The 24,497-nt window shown below is 48.0% G+C and overlaps 1 protein-coding gene across 1 annotated transcript in view; it reads left to right on the forward strand.

Annotated features, from left to right (window-relative positions):
- LOC138672600 (bromodomain and WD repeat-containing protein 1-like) overlaps positions 1 to 24,497 on the forward strand; it is a 139,814-nt gene that overhangs the window by 97,414 nt on the left and 17,903 nt on the right. Inside the window, 10 exon segments of the mRNA XM_069760737.1 lie at positions 2,252 to 2,334; positions 8,111 to 8,222; positions 8,309 to 8,370; positions 8,718 to 8,873; positions 9,050 to 9,170; positions 9,285 to 9,410; positions 9,928 to 10,006; positions 10,245 to 10,358; positions 10,710 to 10,862; positions 11,520 to 11,674. Coding sequence (XP_069616838.1) covers positions 2,252 to 2,334; positions 8,111 to 8,222; positions 8,309 to 8,370; positions 8,718 to 8,873; positions 9,050 to 9,170; positions 9,285 to 9,410; positions 9,928 to 10,006; positions 10,245 to 10,358; positions 10,710 to 10,862; positions 11,520 to 11,674 — 1,161 coding nt within the window.

A 24,497-nucleotide genomic window follows, 5' to 3' on the forward strand; every position in this document is an offset into this window, starting at 1 on the left:
GAGAGGGGGGAGGACAGTTCAAGATGGACGTGTTCCAGTAGTTTTGAGGCATAAGGGAGAAGAGATATCGGGCGATAGCTAGATAAAGGATGGGTCAAGAGAGGGCTTTTTGAGGATAGGCATGATTGAGGCATATTTAAAGCTTGAGGAGAAAACAGTTTAGTGATAGGATGAAGAGATGAGTTAGGGTTTTGATGAAGACTGGTGAGGTTTGAGATTAAGTGGGATGGGATCGGGTCAAGTGCACAGGTGGTGAGATGTGATCTTGAGTAGAGTGGAGTCGATCTTCTGTAATGGAGAATTTGGTTATGGAGGAAGGGCTCTGGGGGTTGTTGATCAAAACTGTCTCTGATGTCATCAATCTTCTGCTTGAAAAATGAGGCAAAGTCTTCAGCCGAGATGAGTGGAGAGGGAGGAGGTGCTGTGGGACGGAGGAGAGAGTTGAAGGTGTTGAATAACTGTTTAGGGTTGTGAGACGGGAGGATATGAGAGATGAGAAGTAGGTTTGTTTTGCTGCAGCGAGTGTGGCCTTGAAAATGGTGAGCGACTGTTTGAATGCGATGAAGTCCTCGTTGGAGTAGGATCTTTTCCATCTCCGCTCATCAACCCCGGTAGCCCGTCTCAGTTCTTTGGTCAGGCTGGTGTGCCAGGGCTGTCTGTTAATTTTGCGAGCTTTGGTATGTGTGAGAGGGGTGACAGATTAGAGAGCTGCAGCTATTGTGGTGTTACATAAAGTGGCAGCGACATCCGCTTTGTGTAAGGAACTTATGTCTTTAAGAGGGAGAAGGGATTCGGAGAGAGTGTAGATCGAGGTTTTTAAGATTTCTGCGAGGGTGTGCAAGTTTGTGGGGTGGGGATTGTGGACAAGGAGTGGAGAGGGTAGAGAATGTAAGCAGGTTGTGGTCAGAAAGAGGGAGAGGTGAGTTAGAGAGGTTAGATAGGGAGCAGAGGCGGGTGAAGATAAGGTCCAGTGTGTGGCCATCTTTGTGAGTGGCTGCAGAAGACCATTGATTGAGGCCGAAGGAGGAAGTGAAAGAAGTTTAGTGGCAGCTGAGAGGGAAGTGTCAATGGGAATGTTGAAGTCACCCAAGATTATAGTGGAGATGGCAGCAGAGAGGAAATGAAGTAGCCAGGTGGTGAAGTGGCCAAAGAAGGTGGTGGGGGGCGGTAAATGACAGCCAGCTGGAGGTTGGTGGGGGAGTAGATGTGTGCACCGCAAAGGAAGGGAGGGTAACAGAGGGTGGAAATGGGGTTGTGGGTGAAGGAGCAGTTATTTGACAAAAGAAACCCAACTCCTCCACCATGCTTGCTGCTGGGGCAGGGTGTGTGGGAAAGGTGGAATCCACCATACGAAAGTGCAGCAGGAGAGGCTGTGTCAGAGGGGGTGAGCCAGGTTTCGGTGACGGCGAGAAAGGAAAGTTTTAGTAATGAAAAAATCGTGGGACAAGATATGAGAAAAGTCTCTCTAATGATGCACAATTTTTAAAGGGGTATTCTCATCCTATCACTAGCATATGCTGTCTGTATAGGTCTGACCACTATAAACCCACCAACAGTTATAGCACTTTGTCCCCCTTTTAAGTCTTCCCTACAAAGTCACTGACTACAAATGCAGAAGCCATACGCAAGTTTCTAGCACAGCTCGGAGGGGAAGACTGCAAAGGGGATGCAGCGCTGAACCAACACCAGAATCTTCTTTATCCTGTAAAGCTCAGAATAAGAGGTCTGTGCTCCATTATTTATTTTTTCAATGGAGTTCTATGTCGTTTACCTATTATTTTGTGCAAACATGGCGTGCCACAATGTGCAACCTCTTGAGTTCATCAGTCAGCAATGAAAACCCTTAAGTGCAGTATTTAAAAACAAACTGTAGTTTTAGTGATATTTCATCTCCTTTTCCTGCTGTCGCTAGCATCTCCCCATCCTTACATCTTCCCTGCAGTGGTAGCTGTGGGTTGGTGATGTTTTATGGCTTGTTTTGCACGGATGGCTGCACATCTGTTCCCTATGTAATTACTGGACAGCCAAGGGCTGCGACCTGCACAATCATTGCTATTTGTGACTGAAGATTACGTAGTCTGTTCCTTTGACCTGGTAGAAAATTAAATGAGATTGTAACGGCAGAGAGAGGAGTTCAGGTTCTTTTTTTTTTTTTATATAATTTTGCAAATGTGAGTTAAATTTATAAAAATGTTATAATGCTCTCTAAAAAATAACTGTGTTCCTAAATGCATTTTGTTTTGTGTTTTAGATACCATGACATGCCGGATGTGATAGACTTCCTTGTCTTGAGGCAGTTTTATGATCATGCACGTCACACCGACTGGCATTCGGGTATGTTCCATTAATGCGGACGTATGTAATAGTCTTCCTGTATGTAAAGGGGAGCCTACGCTAGAAATGCCATGTTTCCATTAAAATAAAAAGTTAGGGACACTTTCTTTTTTTTTTTTTTTGTCTTGTGCCCCCTAAACTACCACCCCCCCCCCCCCCAAAAGAAAAAAAAAATAAAAAATTAATAAAAATCTCAAGACTTGGATACATACAATCAGCTGACTGCTTCTCCTCTCTGACCTCCAATCTGAAGTGGCGAAGTCAAAGCCATTTGTTCAACACTTTTGGTTCCAGGATAAGGTGAGCCATGCTTCTTGAGCATGGTGAAGAGGTTTGATAATTAAATAAAAAAAAAAAATAAATCTATAAAGCCCTCCTGTACATGAATCTGAGCAGTATCTCCTGACCAGGAAGAGATGGCCTGGAAAATAACAAAAGCCAAGGTCAGAAAAGAAACCTATCATTAACCCCTTCCCGACCTTTGACGCACCGTATGCGTCATGAAAACCTGTGCCAATCTGACCTGTGACGCAGCATATGCGTCATGGTTGGATTGCACTCCTGCAGGCCGGGTGAAAGGGTTAACTGCAATTTCACCCGACCTGCAGGGACAGGGGGAGTTGTACTTTAGCCCAGGGGGGGTGCCTTCTCCCCCCACCCGTGGCTACGATCGCTCCGATTGGCTGTTGAAAGTGACGTTTCACTTTCAATCAGAGCGATAGTAATATTTCACCAATGAAAATTGGTGAAATATTACAATCCAGCCATGGCCGATGCTGCAATAGCATCAGCCATGGCTGGAGATCGCGATCTGCCCACCGATCACCTCCCCTCCGGTCCTCCGTCCTGTCATCTAGTGTCCCCCGCTCCCCTCCATCCTCCTGTCCGCTCCCCCCTCCCCCCCCCCACCCCGCTGTCCGATCACCCCCCCATCATACTTACCGACCTGTGTCCCTCCTGGTCTCCGTCCGCGTGTTCAATGGGCGCCGCCATCTTCCAAAATCGAGGGGGGAAAGGGCATTGCGCCCGCCGAATCTGCCGGCAGATTCGTTACAGGTACATTTTGATCGCTGTGATTCTATCACAGTGATCAAAATAAAAAAATAATAAATAAACCCCCCCTTTATCACCCCCATAGGTAGGGACAAAAATAAAATAAAGAAATTTTTTTTTCCTCTTTGCCCCACTAGGGTTAGGGTTAGTTCACACTGCGTCTAAGCAGTCCGTTAGACGGACTACATTACACCGCGGCATAAACGCGGTGTAACGTAGTCCGTTACGGCCGCCATTGACAGCAATGTCGGACGCATCACTAGCGCACGCCCACAATGGGGGTGCTCTAGGGATGTGTTGTCATTGAGTGACGGACCCGGAGCCTCGGGCTGCAGCGTTTCCGGGTCCGTCACTGATAGCGCAGATAGAGCTAGCAGATGCTCTATCTGCGCTAGCGTGATGCAAACGTCGGCCGTTGCGCTAGCAGCAGCCGTTAGCGTATGTGCTGAACGGGCTGCTGCTAGCGCAGTGTGAACCTGGCCTTGGGGTTAGGGTTACGGCTAGAATTAGGGTTAGAACTAGGGTTAGGGCTAGAATTGGGCTATGTGCACACGCTGCAGATCTGCAGCAGATTTGGCTGTGGATCCGCAGCGGATTGGCCGCTGCGGATTCGTAGCACTTTTCCATCAGGTTTACAGTACCATGTAAACCTATGTCAAACCAAATCCGCTGTGCCCATGGTGCAGAAAATACCTCGCGGAAACGCTGTGTTGTATTTTCCGCAGCATGTCAATTCTTTGTGCGGATTCCGCAGCGTTTTACACCTGTTCCTCAATAGAAATCCACAGGTGAAATCCGCACAAAAAACACTGGAAATCCACGGTAAATCCGCAGGTAAAATGCAGTGCCTTTTACCTGCGGATTTTTCAAAAATGGTGTGGAAAAATCTCACACGAATCCGCAACGTGGGCACACAGCCTTAGGGTTAGGGTTGGAATTAGGGCTAGGGTTGGAAATAGGGTTAAGCTTAGGCTGTGGTTAGGGTATGGTTAGGGTTAGGGGTGTGTTGGGGTTAGTGTTGGAGTTAGAATTGAGGGGTTTCCACTGTTTAGGCACATCAGGGTTCTCCAAACGCAACATGGCGCCACCATTGATTCCAGTCAATCTTGCATTCAAAAAGTCAAATGGTGCTCCCTCCCTTCCGAGCCCCGACGTGCGCCCAAACAGTGGTTTACCCCCACATTTGGGGTACCAGCATACTCAGGACAAACTGGGCAACAATTATTGGGGTCCAATTTCTCCTGTTACCCTTGTGAAAATAAAAAATTGCTTGCTAAAACCTAATTTTTGAGGAAAGAAAAATGATTTTTTATTTTCACGGCTCTGCGTTGTAAACTTCTGTGAAGCACTTGGGGGTTCAAAGTGCTCACCACATATCTAGATAAGTTCCTTGGGGGGTCTAGTTTCCAAAATGTGGTCACTTGTGGGGGGTTTCTACTGTTTAGGCACATCAGGGGCTCTGCAAACGCAACGTGATGCCTGCAGACCATTCCATCAAAGTCTGCATTTCAAAAGTCACTACTTCCCTTCCGAGCCCCGACGTGTGCCCAAACAGTGGTTTACCCCCACATATTAGGTATCAGTGTACTCAGGACAAACTGGACAACAACTTTTCGGGTCCAATTTCTTCTGTTACGCTTGTGAAAATAAAAAATTGTGGGCTAAAAAATAATTTTTGAGGAAAGAATGATTTTTTATTTTCACGGCTCTGCATTATAAACTTCTGTGAAGCACTTGAGGGTTTAAATGGGGTCACATGTGGGGCATCTCCAATGTTTAGGCACACAGGGGCTCTCCAAACGCGACATGGTGTCCGCTAACGATTGGAGCTAATTTTTCATTCAAAAAGTCAAATGGCGTGCCTTCCCTTCCGAGCCCTGTCGTGTGCCAAAACAGTGGTTTACCTCCACATGTGAGGTATCGGTGTACTCAGGAGAAATTGCCCAATACATTTTAGGATTCATTTTATCCTGTTGCCCTTGTGAAAATGAAAAAATTGAGGCTAATAGAAATTTTTTGTGAAAAAAAAAAGTACTTTTTCATTTTTACGGATCAATTTGGGAAGCACCTGGGGGTTCAAAGTGCTCACTATGCATCTAGATAAGTTCCTTGGGGCGTCTAGTTTCCAAAATGGGGTCACTTGTGGGGGTGCTCCAATATTTAGGCACACAGGGGCTCTCCAAATGCGACATGTGTCCGCTAAAGATTGGAGCCAATTTTTCATTGAAAAAGTCAAATGGCGCTCCTTCCCTTCCGAGCCCTGTCGTGCGCCCAAACAGTGGTTCCCCCCCACATATGAGGTATCGGCGTACTCAGGACTAATTGTACAATAACTTTTGGTGTCCAGTTTCTTTTTACCCTTGGGAAAATAAAAAAAATTGTTGCTAAAACATCATTTTTGTGACTAAAAAGTTAAATGTTCATTTTTTCCTTCCATGTTGCCTCTGCTGCTGTGAAGCACCTGAAGGGTTAATAAATTTCTTGAATGTGGTTTTGAGCACCTTGAGGGGTGCAGTTTTTAGAATGGTGTCACTTTTGGGTATTTTCAGCCATATAGACCCCTCAAACTGACTTCAAATGTGAGGTGGTCCCTAAAAAAAATGGTTTTGTAAATTTTGCTGTAAAAATGAGAAATCGCTGGTCAAATTTTAACCCTTATAACTTCCTAGCAAAAAAAAAAAAAATTTGGTTCCAAAATTGTGCTGATGTAAAGTAGACATGTGGGTAATGTTATTTATTAACTATTTTGTGTCACATAACTCTCTTGTTTAACAGAATAAACATTCAAAATTTGAAAATTGCAAAACTTTCAACGTTTTAGCCAAATTTCCATTTTTTTCACAAACACAAAAATTATCGACCTAAATTTACCACTAGCATGAAGCCCAATATGTCACGAAAAAACAATCTCAGAACCGCTAGGATCCGTTGAAGCGTTCCTGAGTTATTACCTCATAAAGGGACACTGGTCAGAATTACAAAAAACGGCCAGGTCATTAAGGTCAAAATAGGCTGGGTCATGAAGGGGTTAAAGATTGAAGAGTTCAGTCATGTATTCGTAAGAGACGACCTACGGAGTCCACATGTTCTGAAAAGACGACTATTTCCCACCCAAAAAATGTTTATTGAGTGGGGATGCTTTGTAATGCTAAGAAATAAAGGATCTCTTGAATGCAGGATAAAGTAACGCAACTTGAGTTAACAATGCGAGAGATCGTCGCAATGATGATTTGGGTCTGAACAGGACAGTCGGCAGCTGCAAGCAAGATAAGGTAGATACTTACCCACATGAGCAGTCTGCTCTGTGAGGTCCAATAAGTTGTTGGAGTCCCTGAAAAAATGCGCTGGCCAGAAAAGAAATACAACATTTTGTCTGCATAAAAAATGTTCTGGTCGCCTGGCCTTTCTGAAGGACAAGGACTCTGCAGGAGGAGAAATCTTGCTTCCATTACTTTCTCTGACTGGTTCATGACACTGATAAAGCCATCGACCATGTCTTTAGCTTAAATGCCTTGGCGGCACACAGGTCAGATTCCCATGGTGGTTGAGCCTCGGGAGAAGGGGAGCGAGATGCCTTGAGCCACCTAGGAGACATGGAGACCAAGATGTTCAAAACTCTCGATGTCACTTGGATCGCTGCCATGATCTGCCACGTTTCTGCGTATTAGCTATTGGATCTGACTTACTCTGGATAGTGACCAGAGAACTAGGTGGTTGCCTGCATAGGTAAATGCTCGAAAACTGTCCAATATTTGGATACATTGGTCGGTTACGACTGATGGGTACAGAGTTACAGGCTATGCAGGAAATGGGTTGGGATTTCTCTTTGTAGGCCACGGGGAGGCTCCTAAGTGGGAGGAGACAGGTGAGTCGGGTAAGTACGAATAGTGCAGAACACAGCGGTTAGCCAGATGAGAATTTTTGCACTGACCTAGGGTTCAGGCATTAATTAGTAACCAGGGCTTCCTGGGCAGGCTGCAGTGTGCGATCCTCTCTAAAAGCATACATGGTGGTTGGGCAGCAGCTGATACTGGGAGATGGAGAATGTGCTGCTGGGGTACCGTAAGCGTTGATCCCACAAGGGGCAAATGGTCCACCCAGTCCTCTGTGGGCTGAGGAATGACCAAATAAGGAACCAAGCAGTGCAAAAGAATCTGGGAACCGGTGCCTGGAGAAAATAATAAAGTGGGCCGAGAATGAAAAACATCGGCACAATGCAACACCAGGGGACGAGGGCCAGCTCAATGTAGGATGTAGGAGAGGCTTTATACTCGCCTGTCCGGGAAAGGCTTTATCCTGGATTCTTTGCTCCATGTAATGCTACACGCTTTGGTGAGCAGGTGGTCAGGAGATCTAAGTTGTTAATGACTATTCTATACGTGTTCACAGAATGGCCATTCCAATCGGTTTCCCTAATCTAAAGGAGAAAAGAGGCGCTCAGTATAAAGAGGCAGGTCTGGAGTGTCTGCCTTCTACGTGATCCTAATCTACACCTAGTAGCCAGTAGGGAGGTGCAGCCTGCTGGGAGGAAATTGTCCCCAATGAGGTGTCCGGAAAAGTATTTTCTCTATCGCTTCATTGGGGGACACAGAAATCATGGGTGTATGCTGCTGCCACTAGGAGGCTTTTTGTTTTTTCCGGTTATTTTCACTCATACAATGTGACAACATACTTTGGGGAAAGCCAAGAAATGTCTTAACATCCTGTTTACATCTGTGTTTAGGCGATCGCTTCCGGTCTATTATCGACGATGCATGGTGGTTCGGGACAGTGGTCGACCAGGAGCCGTATCAAGCCGATTGTCCCGACAGCCTGTTCCAGTGCTACATAGTAAAGTAAGAGCAGAGACCCCCCCCCCCCCCGAGTCCTCTCATCAGTACACGTTCTCCTCACTAAACGTATCTTACAATTCTCCTCACAGGTGGGATAATGGAGAGACTGAAAAACTGAGTCCTTGGGACATGGATGTCATTCCTGATGATAGTACGTACTTTATTTATTTTACTAGTCTCAGATTCCATTTTGTTCAGTCAGGCTTTTCATACTTAAGTGGCTAAAAGTAATCTGGAAGTTTGTTTAAAAAATCTAAAAAATTGTGTGTGTATATGTACACACACACACACACACTCACACACTCTCTCTCACACACACACACTCTCTCACACTCTCTCACACTCTCACACTCTCTCACACTCTCACACACTCACACTCTCACACACACTCACACACTCTCACTCACTCTCACACACACACACACACACACACACACACTCACACTCTTTCACACTGTCTGGAAGGAGGTCACTCAGTATACCCCCGTCTGCTTTTAGTACTTCCACCCGAAGAACCAGGAACCAGCATCTCCATAACCGAAGAGGAGCGAGATACTTTGCTGTATTCCCCCCAGGAAGGAGAATGGGGGGAAGGGAACCAAGACAGTGAATGTGAGCGAATCATATGCGGCATCGATCAGCTCCTTAATCTAGGTGAGATGCCGAATGTGCAAGTTATGGGTGAAGCGTTGCATCGGGTGCGAGGTTTTGCATATCGATTGTATGGCTATCCCTCAGACGATGGAGGAAGTGTACGGTGTATCGACTGGATAATAACTGTTAGATTGACTTTTTTTCTTTTTTGACATGTGCTGCTTCTTGTGTAACAGACATGGCGGCTCAGTTTGCTGCACCTGTAGATTTAACCGTCTACCCATCATATTGCATGATAATCGCTTACCCTACTGATCTCAGCACCATACGGATGAGGCTCGTGAATCACTTTTACCGGTAAGATTTGTAGGGTTTTTTTTCCCCGTCATGACTTGTGGGATATTTTGGGAATTTGTTTGGATTGTCTCTAAAGTTTCTGAATGTTCACGTTTTGTTTTATTCTCCTTACAGGAGGGTTTCTACTCTGATTTGGGAAGTCAGATACATTGAACATAACGCCAGGACGTTCAATGAACCGGGCAGCAACATCACGGAGTCCGCCAAGAAAATAACAGACTTGCTGCTAAAATTTATAATGTAAGAATTACACCCAGACTTTTATGTAACCTTAGATGTGAGCTTTCCCCTGCGGTAATGAGCAGACCGGAGCGCTCCTGCCTCTAAGGCTTCACGTTCTTGTGGCTTCATGCATCTGACTGATGGAAGGAGCCCATACCTGGATCCTTCAGTGTGACGCACAGACCATATTCCCCTGGAGTGGGGGTTTCTTTTACATTCCCAAATATGAAGAGTAGGTAAAGAAATACCCAGATAACATCGAATGCTTACAAGCTTCTCGTGTAGATATATACAAAATTGTAGAACAGAACATCAATACAGTCCATTGTGTCACACACCGGTGCGTGCTGAGGTCAATTCACATGGATATTAGTCCTTGAGCCCATGTGGGGGACATAAGCTGCGTTCACAGGACTGCTAGTTTTAATTATTGTGAAATGCTTCGTAGCACGAGCCCTTCCACTATGCTGATGGGAGCTGCACACTCACATCCAGCACTGGAGTATTAGATTATATATATATTTTTTTTTTTCAGGGATGGGAGCTGTTCCAACATTGCAGATTTGAGCAATACCACTGAGGCGACTACAGGAGCGGAGTCGTGTGATAGACAGGTACGGCTCTTCCTATCAACCTGCAGCCATTAATTTATTCATTATATAACTAAAGTTTGCATAAGACGAAGCTCCACTTCCGGACAGGTTTTCATGTTCTGTGGATCACACATACAGAGCTCTTTGAAATATTAGTTTAATTTTAAGTTCCTACAAAAATAAGAGACACATGCATAAAGCCTGTACGTGTTCGCTGACATGACTTCATTACATTTAAAGAATTTAATGATCCCTTTAGGGTGAGAACAGTGCTGATTCCTGGAAGAGTCGCTGCATGGACCTGGTGGACTTTATAATAGACTGTGAAGACTCTGAGCCCTTCAGAGAGCCAGTGGACCTGGAGCAGTTTCCTGTAAGGGAATGGTGATTATTGACTCTAACTTTTTTGAGTCTGGCAGGGCGGTTGGGAGTCTGGCGGGGCAATGAATTTCTTGGTTGCTTCATTGGGGAACACAGATGAACACTAAGAGGTTTTACAGTGCATGCTAAAAATCTTATTTCAGCCATCTACATTCATCACATATGCACAGAATGGGTGATGAATGTTATATTGGGGGGGGGGGGGGGTGTGCTTAATTGCTGTTAGCTCATTAATTGCTGACTTGTGGGTATCCCGTTACTTGAGAATAGTACTTAATCGCCAGTGAGGGGAGAAGATGGGATGTAGGTAAAAATTTAGTTACACATTTTGTATTATTTGTAGGATTACAAGGACATTATTGAAACTCCTATGGATTTTGGGACCATCAAAGAAACTTTGACTGCGGAAAATTACAATAACCCTTATGACCTGTGTAATGATATGAGACTGGTCTTCTCTAATGCAAAGTTGTACACGCCAAATAAAAGATCACGGGTAAGATGTGATGTCCTGAAACTTTACGATATTTAACTGCTTTTGTGTTTTGTACACCCAAGTCTTTTGAGTTGCTGACAATCTAATGTGTATGAAGCCTCTGTATTTCCTCCTGACGAGTGATGTCGGGGGTGAGCAGGATCAGACATCATGCCCTCCCTCTATCTCAAACTGAACCTGTCAGAAAACGATCTTGTGATTCCTCCCTCTACCAACCTACCTATGCAAAATCACAGAAATAAAAAGCAGAGATGATTACCTGCTCAAGCCTTCCAAACAAATGCACTGGCAGGGTGCAGCGGACCCGATTGCTGATGGCAGAAACACAGGTGCAGCAATACCAATGTAGCAATCACTCTCGGCCTACCAATCCATGGAGGGGATGATTGCTTGGTATATTAGTGCACAAAGATGATAATCTGTATGCGACATTATTCACACAGGCAATGCAGAGCAAGTGAGTATAAGGGAGTTAGAAGAAATGGCTGGTGACAGAATGAATCCGGCCATCTCCTAGGTGTATGGACAGCTTTCCAATTTTACATGTTCGATGATGAACTCAAGTGCAAGATACTGCTTCTATGTAGCACTTTCCATATCCTTTGGTCCATATCCTTTGGCTTTGATCTGTAAATATCCATTTATTTTTCTGTCTAGATTTACGGTATGGTATTAAGACTTTCGCCACTCATGGAAGAGAGAATGAGAGGAATTATCTCTGACTACAAAGCTGCCCAAAAGAAGATTAAAGATTGCCTTGCCCTGAAGAAGGCTCATGTAAAGGATGTGCAGCACGAGAGACGACCACTGAGGTGAGAAAAGCTGCAATACAATAAAACGGTATAAACCCATATTAACCCCGTTTTAACGTTGGGCGTGATAGTATACCCACGTTTGACTCCCCCCTGTTTGGTGCCGGCTCTGGCGCTGAGCCCGCACCTTTCCGGGCACATGACTGCTGATCTATACAGCTGACATGTACCCCTAACAGCCGTAAGTGGAATCGCTATCCAACCGCAGCTAACTAGTTGAACTCTAATCCTTCCCGTCGGTGACCCCGCGTCACATGATCGTGGGTCACCGATGGGTCGGCATGACAACCAGAGGTTAACAGGAGACTTCTATGGTTGTTGTCATTGAGAGATTGCTATGAGCGCCGACCACAGGCGATTTCTGCTACACACAGGCGATTTGATCATAGCCCATGTGTAGCACAGGTGATCGAATTATTAGTTTCCCAGAAAGACCATTGAAGCATGTAAAAAAAAATAAAAAAAAATTAAAATTTTAAATATTAAATAAAAAATATAAAAGTTCAAATCACCTCCCTTTCACCTCATTCAAAATAAAACAATTAAAAAAAAATAATCAAATATCACATTTGCTATTGCCGCATTCAGAATTGCCTGCGATTGCAATAACGGGCGATCAAAAGATCATATCTACACCAAAATGGTATCCATAAAAATGTCAGCCTGCCGCACAAGAAATAAGCCCTCACCCAACCCAAGATCACAAAAAATGGAGATGCTACAGGTCTCGGAGATTGGCACTTTTTTTTAAACAAATGTTGGAATTTTTGTTTCAACACTTAAATAAAAAAAGAACCTATACATGTTTTGTGTGTGTGAACTCGTAATGACCTGGAGAATCATAATGGCAGGTCAGCTTTAGCATTTAGTGACCATGGTAAAAAAAAAAAAAACCAAACTGGAATTGCACTTTTTTGTTTTTTTTCAGTTTCACCACACTTGGATTTTTTTTCCCGTTTTCCAGTACATGATATGTTAAAACCAATAGTGTTGTTCAAAAGTACAATTTGTTTTGCAAAAAGACAAGTCCTCACATTGCCATATTGATCATATTGATAAAAAAAGATATGCCTCTGGGAAGAAGGGGAGCAAAAAGAAGAAAATAAAAAACTGAAATACACCTGGTCGTTAAAGGGTTAATGGAGTACGTGCAGTTTGGTGTTTGCATAACATTCACAGATATAGGATCAATTACTATCAAGCAGGTGACCACCTATGGAAGCCTCTTAAACCCATTACTACTCCCAGCCTTGTATCGACCAGTGAGAGAGACTAGGGGAAGCGCGTATCCAAATCGCATAACTCGTATCCCAAGATTGACTAGTGGATAAAAAGTCCGAGAAGACACAATGATTCTCAAACCTTGGAGAACTTCTGGGAGAAACCCCTGATCTTATGCACTATTTTTTTTTTTTTTCATAGTTTCCCTGAATTCAGAATTTCTTCCACTGGGAAGAGAGGGCTGACTGTTTCCCATCTAACTATTGCCTTCCAAGCAAGCAAAAAAATATGCAGTTGTAATTAGTCTTTAGTGGTTCTTCTAGACCTCTGGGGTATGTGGGGTGGAGGGTCATCAAAATATCCAACTAGTGGACATGTTATGTGCCAAAACTCTACCACTGGTATCCTACAACTGTGACGCCTGCTGTGAAGTTGGTGGCCCATTTCTTTCTCGCCTCATTGGGGGACACAGGTAGCCGTGGGTGGGTGTATGCTGTTGTCACTAGGAGGCTGACACTATGCAAATAAAGAAGTAACTCCTCCCCGGCAGTATACACCCTCCGACAGGCACCAGGCAACTCAGTTTTTGCTTAGTGTTTGTAGGAGGCGGACCTGGATCTAACCCCAGAGCCGCATTTCTTTTACAGGGATTTGTTTTGTTTATTAACCTTTTCCCTTTCTTTTTCAGACTCTTTTCTTCAGGGTAACAGGGTGCAGTTTTCTCACCCTGTTTTCCCCACTTTGAGCAACCGAGAGAGCAGTGTGGTATCACCCACATTGCACCCTCTCGGACCCGCTGGGCAGGACCTTGTCCCCTGTCACCCTCCGAGTGTTCAGGGTGACCTTCTTCCTCGGCCGGTCCTGCCCGTTTCCCCTCCTCATCCCTCTCCTCGGAGTGGGCTGAGAGGAAGACGGCGGTCATTTCCAGTGACCCGCTCCCCCTGGTTAGGGCTCGACGCTGTCTTCTGCACCAGAGAGTTTGTGGCGCGGGAAGGAGGACTTCTTCCAGGACCCTCTAGTCTACAAGGGATCCAGATGGTTCCTCATCTCCAGGTAAGGGATCTTCAATCAACAAAGCCCCCCCCCCTCCCCCGCCCCCCTTTCTTCCCTCACCCTGCCTGGCAGCGATCTCCATATAGCTTACCAGGCTTCCCCTGTGATAGGAGAGAGGGTCGCATTTTCAGGCGCTGGGACGTGCTAAACCGCGGGGAAAGGCTTCACATAACGCCGGCACACAAACAGGCAAATCGAGGCATTAGCAAAATCGGCATTTGAGGCTTCCGGAGCCTCCCTCTGCCCTAGTTTCGTCTCGTCCTGGGTAGCCAAGGCTGTTTCAGCCTGGGCCAAAACCCTGCGCAGGGGCATTTTGGCCTCTGCTCCTGCTGAGGAACTGTCTGATTTAACGGATCAGATTTCTCTTGCGGGAAAATACCTCATGAATGCCTCCCTTGATGCAGCGACCTGCTCCACCAGGGCTAACAGCAACATGGTTGCTGAAATGGGTTAGTAACTGGCTTAGTGATAGAAAGCAGAGGGTGGTTATAAATGGTATAGTCTCTAACTGGGTCGCTGTGACCAGTGGGGTACCGCAGGGGTCGGTATTGGGACCTGTTCTCTTCAACATATTCATTAATGATCTGGTAGAAGGTTTACACAGTAAAATATCGATATTTGCAGATGATACAAAACTATGTAAAGCAGTTAATACAAGAGAAGATAGTATACTGCTACAGATGGATCTGGATAAGTTGGAAACTTGGGCTGAAAGGTGGCAGATGAGGTTTAACAATGATAAATGTAAGGTTATACACATGGGAAGAAGGAATCAATATCACCATTACACACTGAATGGGAAACCACTGGGTAAATCTGACAGGGAGAAGGACTTGGGGATCCTAGTTAATGATAAACTTACCTGGAGCAGCCAGTGCCAGGCAGCAGCTGCCAAGGCAAACAGGATCATGGGATGCATTAAAAGAGGTCTGGATACACATGATGAGAGCATTATACTGCCTCTGTACAAATCCCTAGTTAGACCGCACATGGAGTACTGTGTCCAGTTTTGGGCACCGGTGCTCAGGAAGGATATAATGGAACTAGAGAGAGTACAAAGGAGGGCAACAAAATTAATAAAGGGGATGGGAGAACTACAATAACCAGATTAGCAAAATTAGGATTATTTAGTCTAGAAAAAAGACGACTGAGGGGCGATCTAATAACCATGTATAAGTATATAAGGGGACAATACAAATATCTCGCTGAGGATCTGTTTATACCAAGGAAGGTGACGGGCACAAGGGGGCATTCTTTGCGTCTGGAGGAGAGAAGGTTTTTCCACCAACATAGAAGAGGATTCTTTACTGTTGGGGCAGTGAGAATCTGGAATTGCTTGCCTGAGGAGGTGGTGATGGCGAACTCAGTCGAGGGGTTCAAGAGAGGCCTGGATGTCTTCCTGAGAGCAGAACAATATTGTATCATACAATTAGGTTCTGTAGAAGGACGTAGATCTGGGGATTTATTATGATGGAATATAGGCTGAACTGGATGGACAAATGTCTTTTTTCGGCCTTACTAACTATGTTACTATGTTACTAACATTGTGGTCATTCGCTGGATTCTCTGGCTAAAGGCGTGGAACGCTGACCCCGCTTCTAAAGAATCTCTCACTGGTCTGCCCTTCCAGGGTTCTAGACTCTTCGGCACGTAGCTGGATCAAATGATCTCGGACGCTACGGGTGGTAAGAGTACCTCCTTACCCCAATCCAAGCTAAAACGTCCCTTCAACCGGAGGGGCTCTCAGTCCTTTCGTCCCTTTCGGTCCTTCGCCTCCTCAGGAAACCCCAACCAGGACCGTTCTTCCTCGCAAGGAGACCGAAGAAAACCTTCTTTCAGGCCTCCACCGCGCTGGAGAGCTAAGAGCCACCCCGCAAGACCATCTGGATCTCGGGGCTACAAGTTCTCTAATAAATGATTGGTCGCCCCCACCTGGAAATCCCTCCAGGGTGGGAGGCCGACTTCTACTGTTCTCAGAGGTGTGGCTATCTGTAGTCGACGACGCTTGGGTCAGGGAGATCTTCACTTCGGGCTACAAGATAGAATTTTCTTCGTCCCCAGGAAGACGTTCCCTGCTCTCTCGTCCTCCCAAACAGTCCTCCCACCTCTCAGGACTTCTCCAGGCCGTCGAGTCGCTCCTCGCCTCAGGAGTCGTAGTTCTGGTGCCTCATCGCGAGCGGTTTTTGGGTTTTTACTCAAACCTGTTTGTGGTTCCAAAAAAGGACGGTTCTCTCCCAATTTTGGATCTCAAGCGGCTGAACCGCCATCTCCTGATTCGGCGTTTCAGGATGGAATCTCTACGCTCGGTGATCGCGTCCATGGAACCGGGAGAGTTTGTGTTCCGTGGATATCAGAGATGCGTACCTTCACGTCCCTATTTGTGTACGACATCAGAGATTCCTCCGGTTCGCGATCCAAGGTCATCACCTATCAGTTCACGGCCCTCCCTTTCGGTCTGGCGTCTGCGCCCAGGGTCTTTACGAAGGTCATGGCCATCCTACGTTCAAAGGGGATTCTGGTAATCCCATACCTCGACGACCTCTTGATCAAGGGTCTGTCCCGTCAAGATTGCAGCCAGAGCCTCCAGCTTATTCTGGACACGTTTTTTCGCCTCGGCTGGATAATCAATTACCGGAAGTCTTCCCTGATTCCATCTCAGTGGCTGGAGTTCCTGGGCATGGAATTCGACACCTCTCAGGCTCAGGTCTTTCTTCCCAAAGAGAAGTTCCTTTCTCTTCGTCGGGGGGTCAGTGCACTAAAAAGCCCGAATCCTCCATCTCTCCGCCTTGCCATGAGGGTTTTGGGAAAGATGGTTGCCTCCATAGAAGCGGTCCCCTATGCCCAGTTCCACTCTCGTCCTCTCCAGCTGGCCCTTCTGTCGGCCTGGGACCGGAATCTACTTTCCCTGGATCGCCCGTTTCGCCTCTCCCCCAGAGTGAAAGTGTCTCTCTTGGTGGATGCTGTCCACCTCCATTCTGCGCGGGAGGTCATTTCTCCCTCCCCACTGGCAGGTGATCTCCACCTACACCAGTCTCCAAGGTTGGGGAGCAGTTTTTCTCCACCTCACGGCCCAGGGCCGCTGGACTGCTCAGGAGGCGTGCCTCCCTATCAACCTCTTGGAAATCAGAGACCTCTTCCTAGCCCTCATCTGCTCGGAGTCTCTCCTTTCAGGGAAACCGGTCCGCATTCAGTCGGACAACGCCACGGCCGTGGCTTACATAAACCATCAGGGAGGGACTCGCAGTGCACAAGTCATGGCGGTACTGGCAAAAATTCTGCGTTGGGCGAGGATCACGTTCCCTCTCTGTCAGTCGTCCACTACCCAGGGGTGGACAATTGGGAAGCTGACTTTCTCAGTCGCCAGGGCATCGTGGCGGGCGAGTGGTCTCTTCTCCTCTGTCTTCAGCCAGATTTGCCAGCTGTGGGGCGTCCCAGACGTCGACTTGATGGCCTCCCGGGCAAACCACAAGGTTCCCCAGTACGTCTCCAGATCTCTGGATCCGATGGCCGTTGGATGCGACGCACTCGTGATCCCGTGGACTCAGTTCCAGATGCCCTATCTGTTCCCACCCCTCCCCTTGATCCCAAGGGTCGTAAAAAAGATCAAGACAGAAGGGGTCCTCGTACTCTTAGTAGCTCCAGATTGGCCTCGCAGGGCCTGGTATGCGGAACTGGTGAACATTCTATCGGACGTTCCGTGGAGGCTTCCGGATCGTCCGGACCTTCTTTCGCAGGGGCCCCTCTTCCACCCGAATTCTCGGTCTCTGAATTTAACGGTATGGCCGTTGAGGCCGCGGTCCTGAAGGACGCGGGTCTTTCTCAGTGTCATCCAGACTGTTAAGGGCGAGAAAAACGGCTTCCTCGCGTATTTATGACAGGTGTTGGAAGGCTTTTTTCCGGTGGTCTCAGGACAACAATCTGTTTCCTATGACCTTTTCCCTTCCATCTCTTCTCAGTTTCCTTCAAGCGGGTCTAGATTCGGGTCTTTCCCTTTGCACCTTGAAGGGTCAGATTTCCGCTCTGTCCGTTCATTTTCAAAGAGACCTGGCCTCCCTGCCTCAGGTGCGGACCTTCATCCAGGGGGTCGCTCATATAGCTCCCCCTTATCGTCCTCCTGTCGAGCCTTGGGACCTCAACCTCGTTTTGGACGCCCTCCAGCGTGCGCCCTTTGAACCGATTCAGGACATTTCCTTCTCGTTTCCATCTTAGAAGGTGGCCTTTTTGGTCGCCATCATCTCCATTAGAAGAGTGTTGGAGCTGGCGGCCTTATCCTGTCGTTCTCCCTTTCTAGTCCTGCATCAGGACAAAGTGGTTCTTCGTCCGGTTCCTTCCTTTCTACCAAAGGTGGTTTCGGCTTTTCACATCAATGAGGAAATTGTCCTCCCTTCCTTGTGCCCTTCCCCGATTCATCCCTTGGAGAAATCTCTTCACAAGTTGGATGTGGTCAGGGCTATCCGAATTTATCTCGCCAGAACCGCCTCTTTTCGTCAGGCCGATTCTCTGTTCATCGTCTCGGAAGGGCAGCGAAAGGGGCTCCCCGCCTCCAAGTCCACAATTGCTCGTTGGATCCGTTCGGCGGTTCTGGAGGCATACAGTGTTCAAGACTAATGGCCTCCGTCGGGAGTGAGGGCTCACTCTACCCGGGCTGTGGGAGCTTCCTGGACAGTTCGTCGCCAAGCTTCAGCCTCACAGGTTTGCAAGGCCGCAACGTGGTCATCCATTCACACCTTTGTCAAATTCTACAAGGTGCATACTCGGGCTTCTACGGATGCGAGCCTGGGTAGGAGGATACTGCAGGCGGCGGTTTCTGACCGGCCGACCTAACTCCTTTTTCTGCAGAATATCCCGCCCTAGGTTACCTGTGTCCCCAATGAGGCGAGAAAGAGAGGGATTTTTGGTTCTTACCGTAAAATCTTTATTGGAGCCTTCATTGGGGGACACAGCACCCTCCCTTGAAGTTGTACCGTGTTGGCCAACGTGCCATTGTTGTGGGTTGGTACATAGGTTGAGTTTTATATTACCTGTTCCTACTACTGCTTTTGCACCAACTGAGTTGCCTGGTGCCTTTCGAAGGGTGTATACTGCTGGGGAGGAGTTACTTCTTCTTTATTTGCATGGTGTCAGCCTCCTAGTGACAACAGCATACACTCATGGTTACCTGTGTCCCCCAATGAAGGCTCCAAGAAAGAGATTTTACGGTAAGAACCAAAAATCCCTCTTTTCTGCAGTTGTTGAGGAGATGAGTAACTTTCATGCAGAAAATAGAATTGTATTCTCCTATTGTGTATCGCCGCATATGCATATACACTGCTCAAAAATAAAAGTAACACTAAAATACTACATCCTAGATATCTCTGAAATATTCCAGTTGCAAATTTTTATTCATTGCATAGTGGAATGTGTTCATAACAGTAAAACATAACAATTATCAATGTAAATCAAAATGAATATCCCATGGAGGTCTGGATTTGTAATGATACCCAAAATCAAAGTGGAAAATCAAACTACAAGCTGATCCAACTTCAGTGGAAATGCCTCATGACAAGGAAAAGATGCTCAGCATTGTATGAGGCTTCCACGTGCCTGTATGACCTCCCTACAATATTTGGGCATGCTCCTGATGAGGCTGCAGATGGTCTCCTGAGGGATCTCCTCCCATACCTGGACTAAAGCATCCGCCAACTCCTGGACAGTCTGTGGTGCAGCGTGACGTTGGTGGATGGTACAAGACATGTCCCAGATGTGCTCAATCGGATTCAGATCTGGGGAAGGGGCAGGCCGGTCCGTAGCTTCAATGCCTTCATCTTGCAGGAACTGCTGACACACTCCAGCCACATGAGGTCTGGCAGTGTCCTGCATTAGGAGGAACCCAGGGCCAACCGCACCAGCATAGGTTCTCACAAGGCGTCTGAGGATCTCATCTCAGTACCTAATGGCAGTCAGGCTACCTCTGGCGAGCACATGAAGGGCTGTGCAGCCCTCCAAAGAAATGCTACCCCAGACCATTACTGACCCACTGCCAAACCTGTGATGCTGAAGGATTTTGCAGGCAGCAGATTGCTCTACACGGCATCTCCAGACTGTCACATGTGCTCAGTGTGAACCTGCTTTCATTTGTGAAGAGCAAGGGGTTGCCAGTGGCGAATTTGCCATTCCTGGTGTTCTGTGGCAAATGCCAAGCGTCCTGCACGATGTTGGGCTGTGAGCACAACCCCCATCTGTGGACATCGGGCACTCAGACCATCCTCGTTGAGTCGGTTTCTAACAGTTTGTACACACACATGCACATTTGTGGCCTGCTGGAGGTCATTTTGCAGGGCTCTGGCAGTGCTCCTCCTGTTCCTCCTTGCACAAAGGTGGAGGTAGCCATCCTGCTGCTGGGTTGTTGCCCTCCTGCGGCCCCCTCCTCGTCTCCTGGTGTACTGGCCTGTCCCTTGGTAGTGCCTCCAGCCTCTGGACACTGCGCTTAGACACAGCAAACTTTCTTGCCACAGCTCGCATTGATGTGCCATCCTGGATGAGCTGCACTACCTGAGCCACTTGAGTGGGTTGAGTCCATCTTATGCTACCACGAGTGTGAAAGCACAACAAACATTCAAAAGTGACAAAAACATCACCCAGAAAGCTTTTTTACTGAGATGTGGTCTGTGGTCCCCACCTGCAGAACCACTCCTTTATTGAGGGTGTCTCGATAATTGCCAATAATTTCCATCTGTTGTCTATTCCATTTGCACAACAGCATGTGAAATTGATTGTCAAATACTGTTTCTTCCTAAGTGGACAGTTGGATTTCACAGAAGTTTGATTTTACTTGGAGTTAGATTCTATTGTTTAAGTGTTCCCTTTTATTCTTTGGAGCAGTGTAGTAGTCATCATCTGGGATTCAGGCTTTGAATCATAGTCCATTGTACAAGATGAATCAAATACAATGGAAAGATAACACAATATTAACCCCTCTGTGACCTTAGACGTACTATCCCGTCGAGGTGCCCTGGGCTTATCTGACCCTGGATGGGATAGTACGTCATAGCCGATCGGCCGCGCTCACGGGGGGAGCGCGGCCGGGTGTCAGCTGCTTATCGCAGCTGACATCCGGCACTATGTGCCAGGAGCGGTCACGGACCGCCCCCGGCACATTAACCCCTGGCACACCGCGATCAAAGATGATCGCGATGTGCCGGCGGTGCAGGGAAGCACCGCGCAGGGAGGGGGCTCCCTGCGGGCTTCCCTGAGACCCCCGGAGCAACGCGATGTGATCGCGTTGCTGCGAGGGTCTCACCTCCCTCCCTGCTCCCTCCAGCCCCGGATCCAAGATGGCCGCGGATCCGGGTCCTGCAGGGAGGGAGATGGCTTCACAGAGCCTGCTCAGAGCAGGCACTGTGAAGCCTGCAGCGCTGCATGTCAGATCAGTGATCTGACAGAGTGCTGTGCAAACTGTCAGATCACTGATCTGTGATGTCCCCCCCTGGGACAAAGTAAAAAAGTAAAAAAAAATTTTTCCAAATGTGTAAAAAAAATAAAAAAAAATATTCCAAAATAATGAAAAAAAAAAAAATATATTATTCCCATAAATACATTTCTTCATCTAAATAAAAAAAAAAAACCAATAAAAGTACACATATTTAGTATCGCCGCGTCCGTAACGACCCGACCTTTAAAACTGTCCCACTAGTTAACCCCTTCAGTAAACACCGTAAGAAAAAAAAAAGGCAAAAAATAACGCTTTATTATCATACCGCCGAACAAAAAGTGGAATAACACGCGATCAAAAGGACAGATATAAATAACCATGGTACCGCTGAAAGCGTCATATTGTCCCGCAAAAAGAGCCGCCATACAGCATCATCAGCAAAAAAATAAAAAAGTTATAGTCCTGAGAATAAAGCGATGCAAAAATAATTATTTTTTCTGTAAAAGTTTTTATCGTATAAAAGCGCCAAACCATAAAAAAATGATATAAATGAGGTATCGCTGTAATCGTACTGACCCGAAGAATAAAACTGATTTCTCCATCGCCTTTCATTGGGGGACACAGGAACCATGGGTGTATGCTGCTGCCACTAGGAGGCTGACACTATGCAAATAAAAAAGTTAGCTCCTCCTCTGCAGTGTACACCCCACCGACAGGAAGTAGGATCTTCAGTTTAGCTTAGTGTCAGTAGGAGGTGGACACGGGTCTTTCATTAGACCCTTATCTACCTCAATGTGCGTCGTTTTCTTTCAGGTTTTTCGGAAGGGATACAGGGTGAGCAGTCACACCTGTAGTCCCACAAGCGGACTATGAGTACGGCGTGTACTGCCACCCCGTATCCTCATAGATCCCACACCAGGACCAAGATCCTAGCACACAAGCGTGCTTAGAAGTCCGGCCCTGGCTCCGTCCCCCACCCACTCGCCCACCAGAGCCTGTCGGTTGGAGGAGACGAGGACGTCCATCAGCTCCCTGGACGTCTGATACCTTCACCGGTTTGAGGTTAGTAACAGACGGCGTGGGATGTTTAGGTGAGTATTCCTGCTCCCCTTCCTCTGGGTCCTTCTCGGGGTGGCATGGGAGAAGTCGTTTCTCCTTCGCGCGGTGGCCCTTTGGGGGCCCACTGTCTGGGCGACCGCACTACCCTTTTTGCTGCGGCCGCTCCTGTTACCGAGTGGCGCGGAGGCCCTTCTGGCCGCCGCGCTGATTTTTACGGCGGCCACCCCTTCGCATGGCGGCCGCGCTGCTTCCCCCGCACCGTCTCTGCAGCCGCACAGCCCCTTTTTGCTGCGGCCGCTCCTGTACCCGAGTGGCGCGGCGGCCCTTCTGGCAGCCGCGCTTAATTTTACTGCGGCCGCTCACCTCTGTCGGCGGCCGCGCTGCACTGTCTAGGCAGCCGCACAGCCCCCATTTTTGCTGCGGCTGCTCCTTGCTCTGGGTGGCGCGGCGGCCCTACTGGCACCCGCACTGTCTTTTTGCAGCGGCCGCTTCTCCCTTTCTGGCGCGCACACAGCCGCGCCGTTTTCCACCGGCGACCGCGCTTTTCTGTGGGGCCGTTGCGGCGGGCCTGCAGGCAGCCGCACTGCCTTTTCCTGCGGCTGCGCTCCTTTCTGTCTGCGGCGGCCGCGCCGCTTCCTGGCTGCACTTCCACCGTCGCCGCGGCCCTCTCCGGCGGTCGCCGACTTCTAATTTAGGCCCGGCTTCTCCCGGGGCCTACTTCCGGCCGCGACTCCGCCCACTTCCTTCTCTCCATCGGGCGGGCTTTTCTCCCGCCCGACTGGTTCATTTCGGCGCATTGGGGGACACAGCAGGCGGTACTGACACAGCGGTTAGCCCCGCCCACTTTCTCCTGTGCCCCCAGGTTTGTTTTTCGGCGCCAGGAACGCCTTGCCCCACTCCTTGCGGCTGCAGCTGGTCCCGGACTGAAGGGGCCAAACAGCAGTGTCCCAGAAGTCTGCTGTCTGTTTGCTTTTCTGTGTTAGAAGATGCACATCAGCGATGATCCTTATCAAGATCCTCCTCTGGGCAGCTATGCAGCTTTTCCATCCGAAGATCGATCCGCCTGTCGTGAGTAGCTCTGCTCTGCAGACTGACACTTCTCTGCCCTTCTGTCCCCTAACCTTCTGGTATTTCTTCTCTCTGTCAGACGTGTAGCAACCCCCTCCCAGGACCCTCCCGCTGTTCCGCTACAGAGCGAAAACTCCACTCCAGCCTGGGTGTCCTCTCTATCACAATCCATAGCGGATCTAACACGGGTGTCTAAAACCCTTGTGTCTGTGGTTGATAGGTTGCCCCTGCAGACCCCCGCAGTAGCCAACGAGTCGCAGGAGACTCCGTCTGAGCCTTCCGTTATAGGTCGCAAAAGGTCCAGACAGGAACACTGGTCTGAGTCCTTTCCCATTCCATTTCGCCCCACGGTCCTTCCTGCGGTCGGCTTCCCCCTGGTCCTCCCCTGCGTCAGGCGAGGCTTTCTCTGATGCGCCTTCGTAGCATATTTCGGCGCTGGATTCGAACCAAATCCATGAGGGATATGGTTCAGTACCTCATTGGAGCGATGAATCAGACCTGTGGCATCAAAGATTCCGCTACGGAACCCGCAGACCAGGCGGTTTCGTTTAGACGGGCTAAACCACCTTCAAAGGTTTTCGCTCCTCACCCTGATTTAGAGGAAATCATGACGAGAGAAGGAGAGAATCCGGCCAGACGCTTTCAGAGAGGAAAGCGCCTTGGCGTTTTATCTCTTTTCTCCGGAGCTCACCGCTAATTGGATTTCTCCCTTGGTGGATCCTCGGGTTTCCAGGCTGTCGAGAGACCAACACTGTCCTTTCTCTAGCTGGCGGAGCATCTCTGAAGGATTCTAATGATAATAGAATCCTTTGCGAAGTATCCAAATGGGCCAAACAGCGCCGTCAGGGCATCCCGGACGGGGCTCCACCCGGACAGCTAGCTGAGCTTGCTAGCCAGTTTTCTCTTGTAGGTGAATACCTGGCCTACGCTTCCCTGGATGCCGCGTCTTGTGCGACTCAGGCTTCCAGCAATGCTGTTCCCTCCCGTCGGACCGTTGGCTCAAGGCCCGGC

This window comes from Ranitomeya imitator, chromosome 3 (genome assembly GCF_032444005.1).
Source record: "Ranitomeya imitator isolate aRanImi1 chromosome 3, aRanImi1.pri, whole genome shotgun sequence".
NCBI classification, from domain to species: Eukaryota; Metazoa; Chordata; class Amphibia; order Anura; family Dendrobatidae; genus Ranitomeya; species Ranitomeya imitator.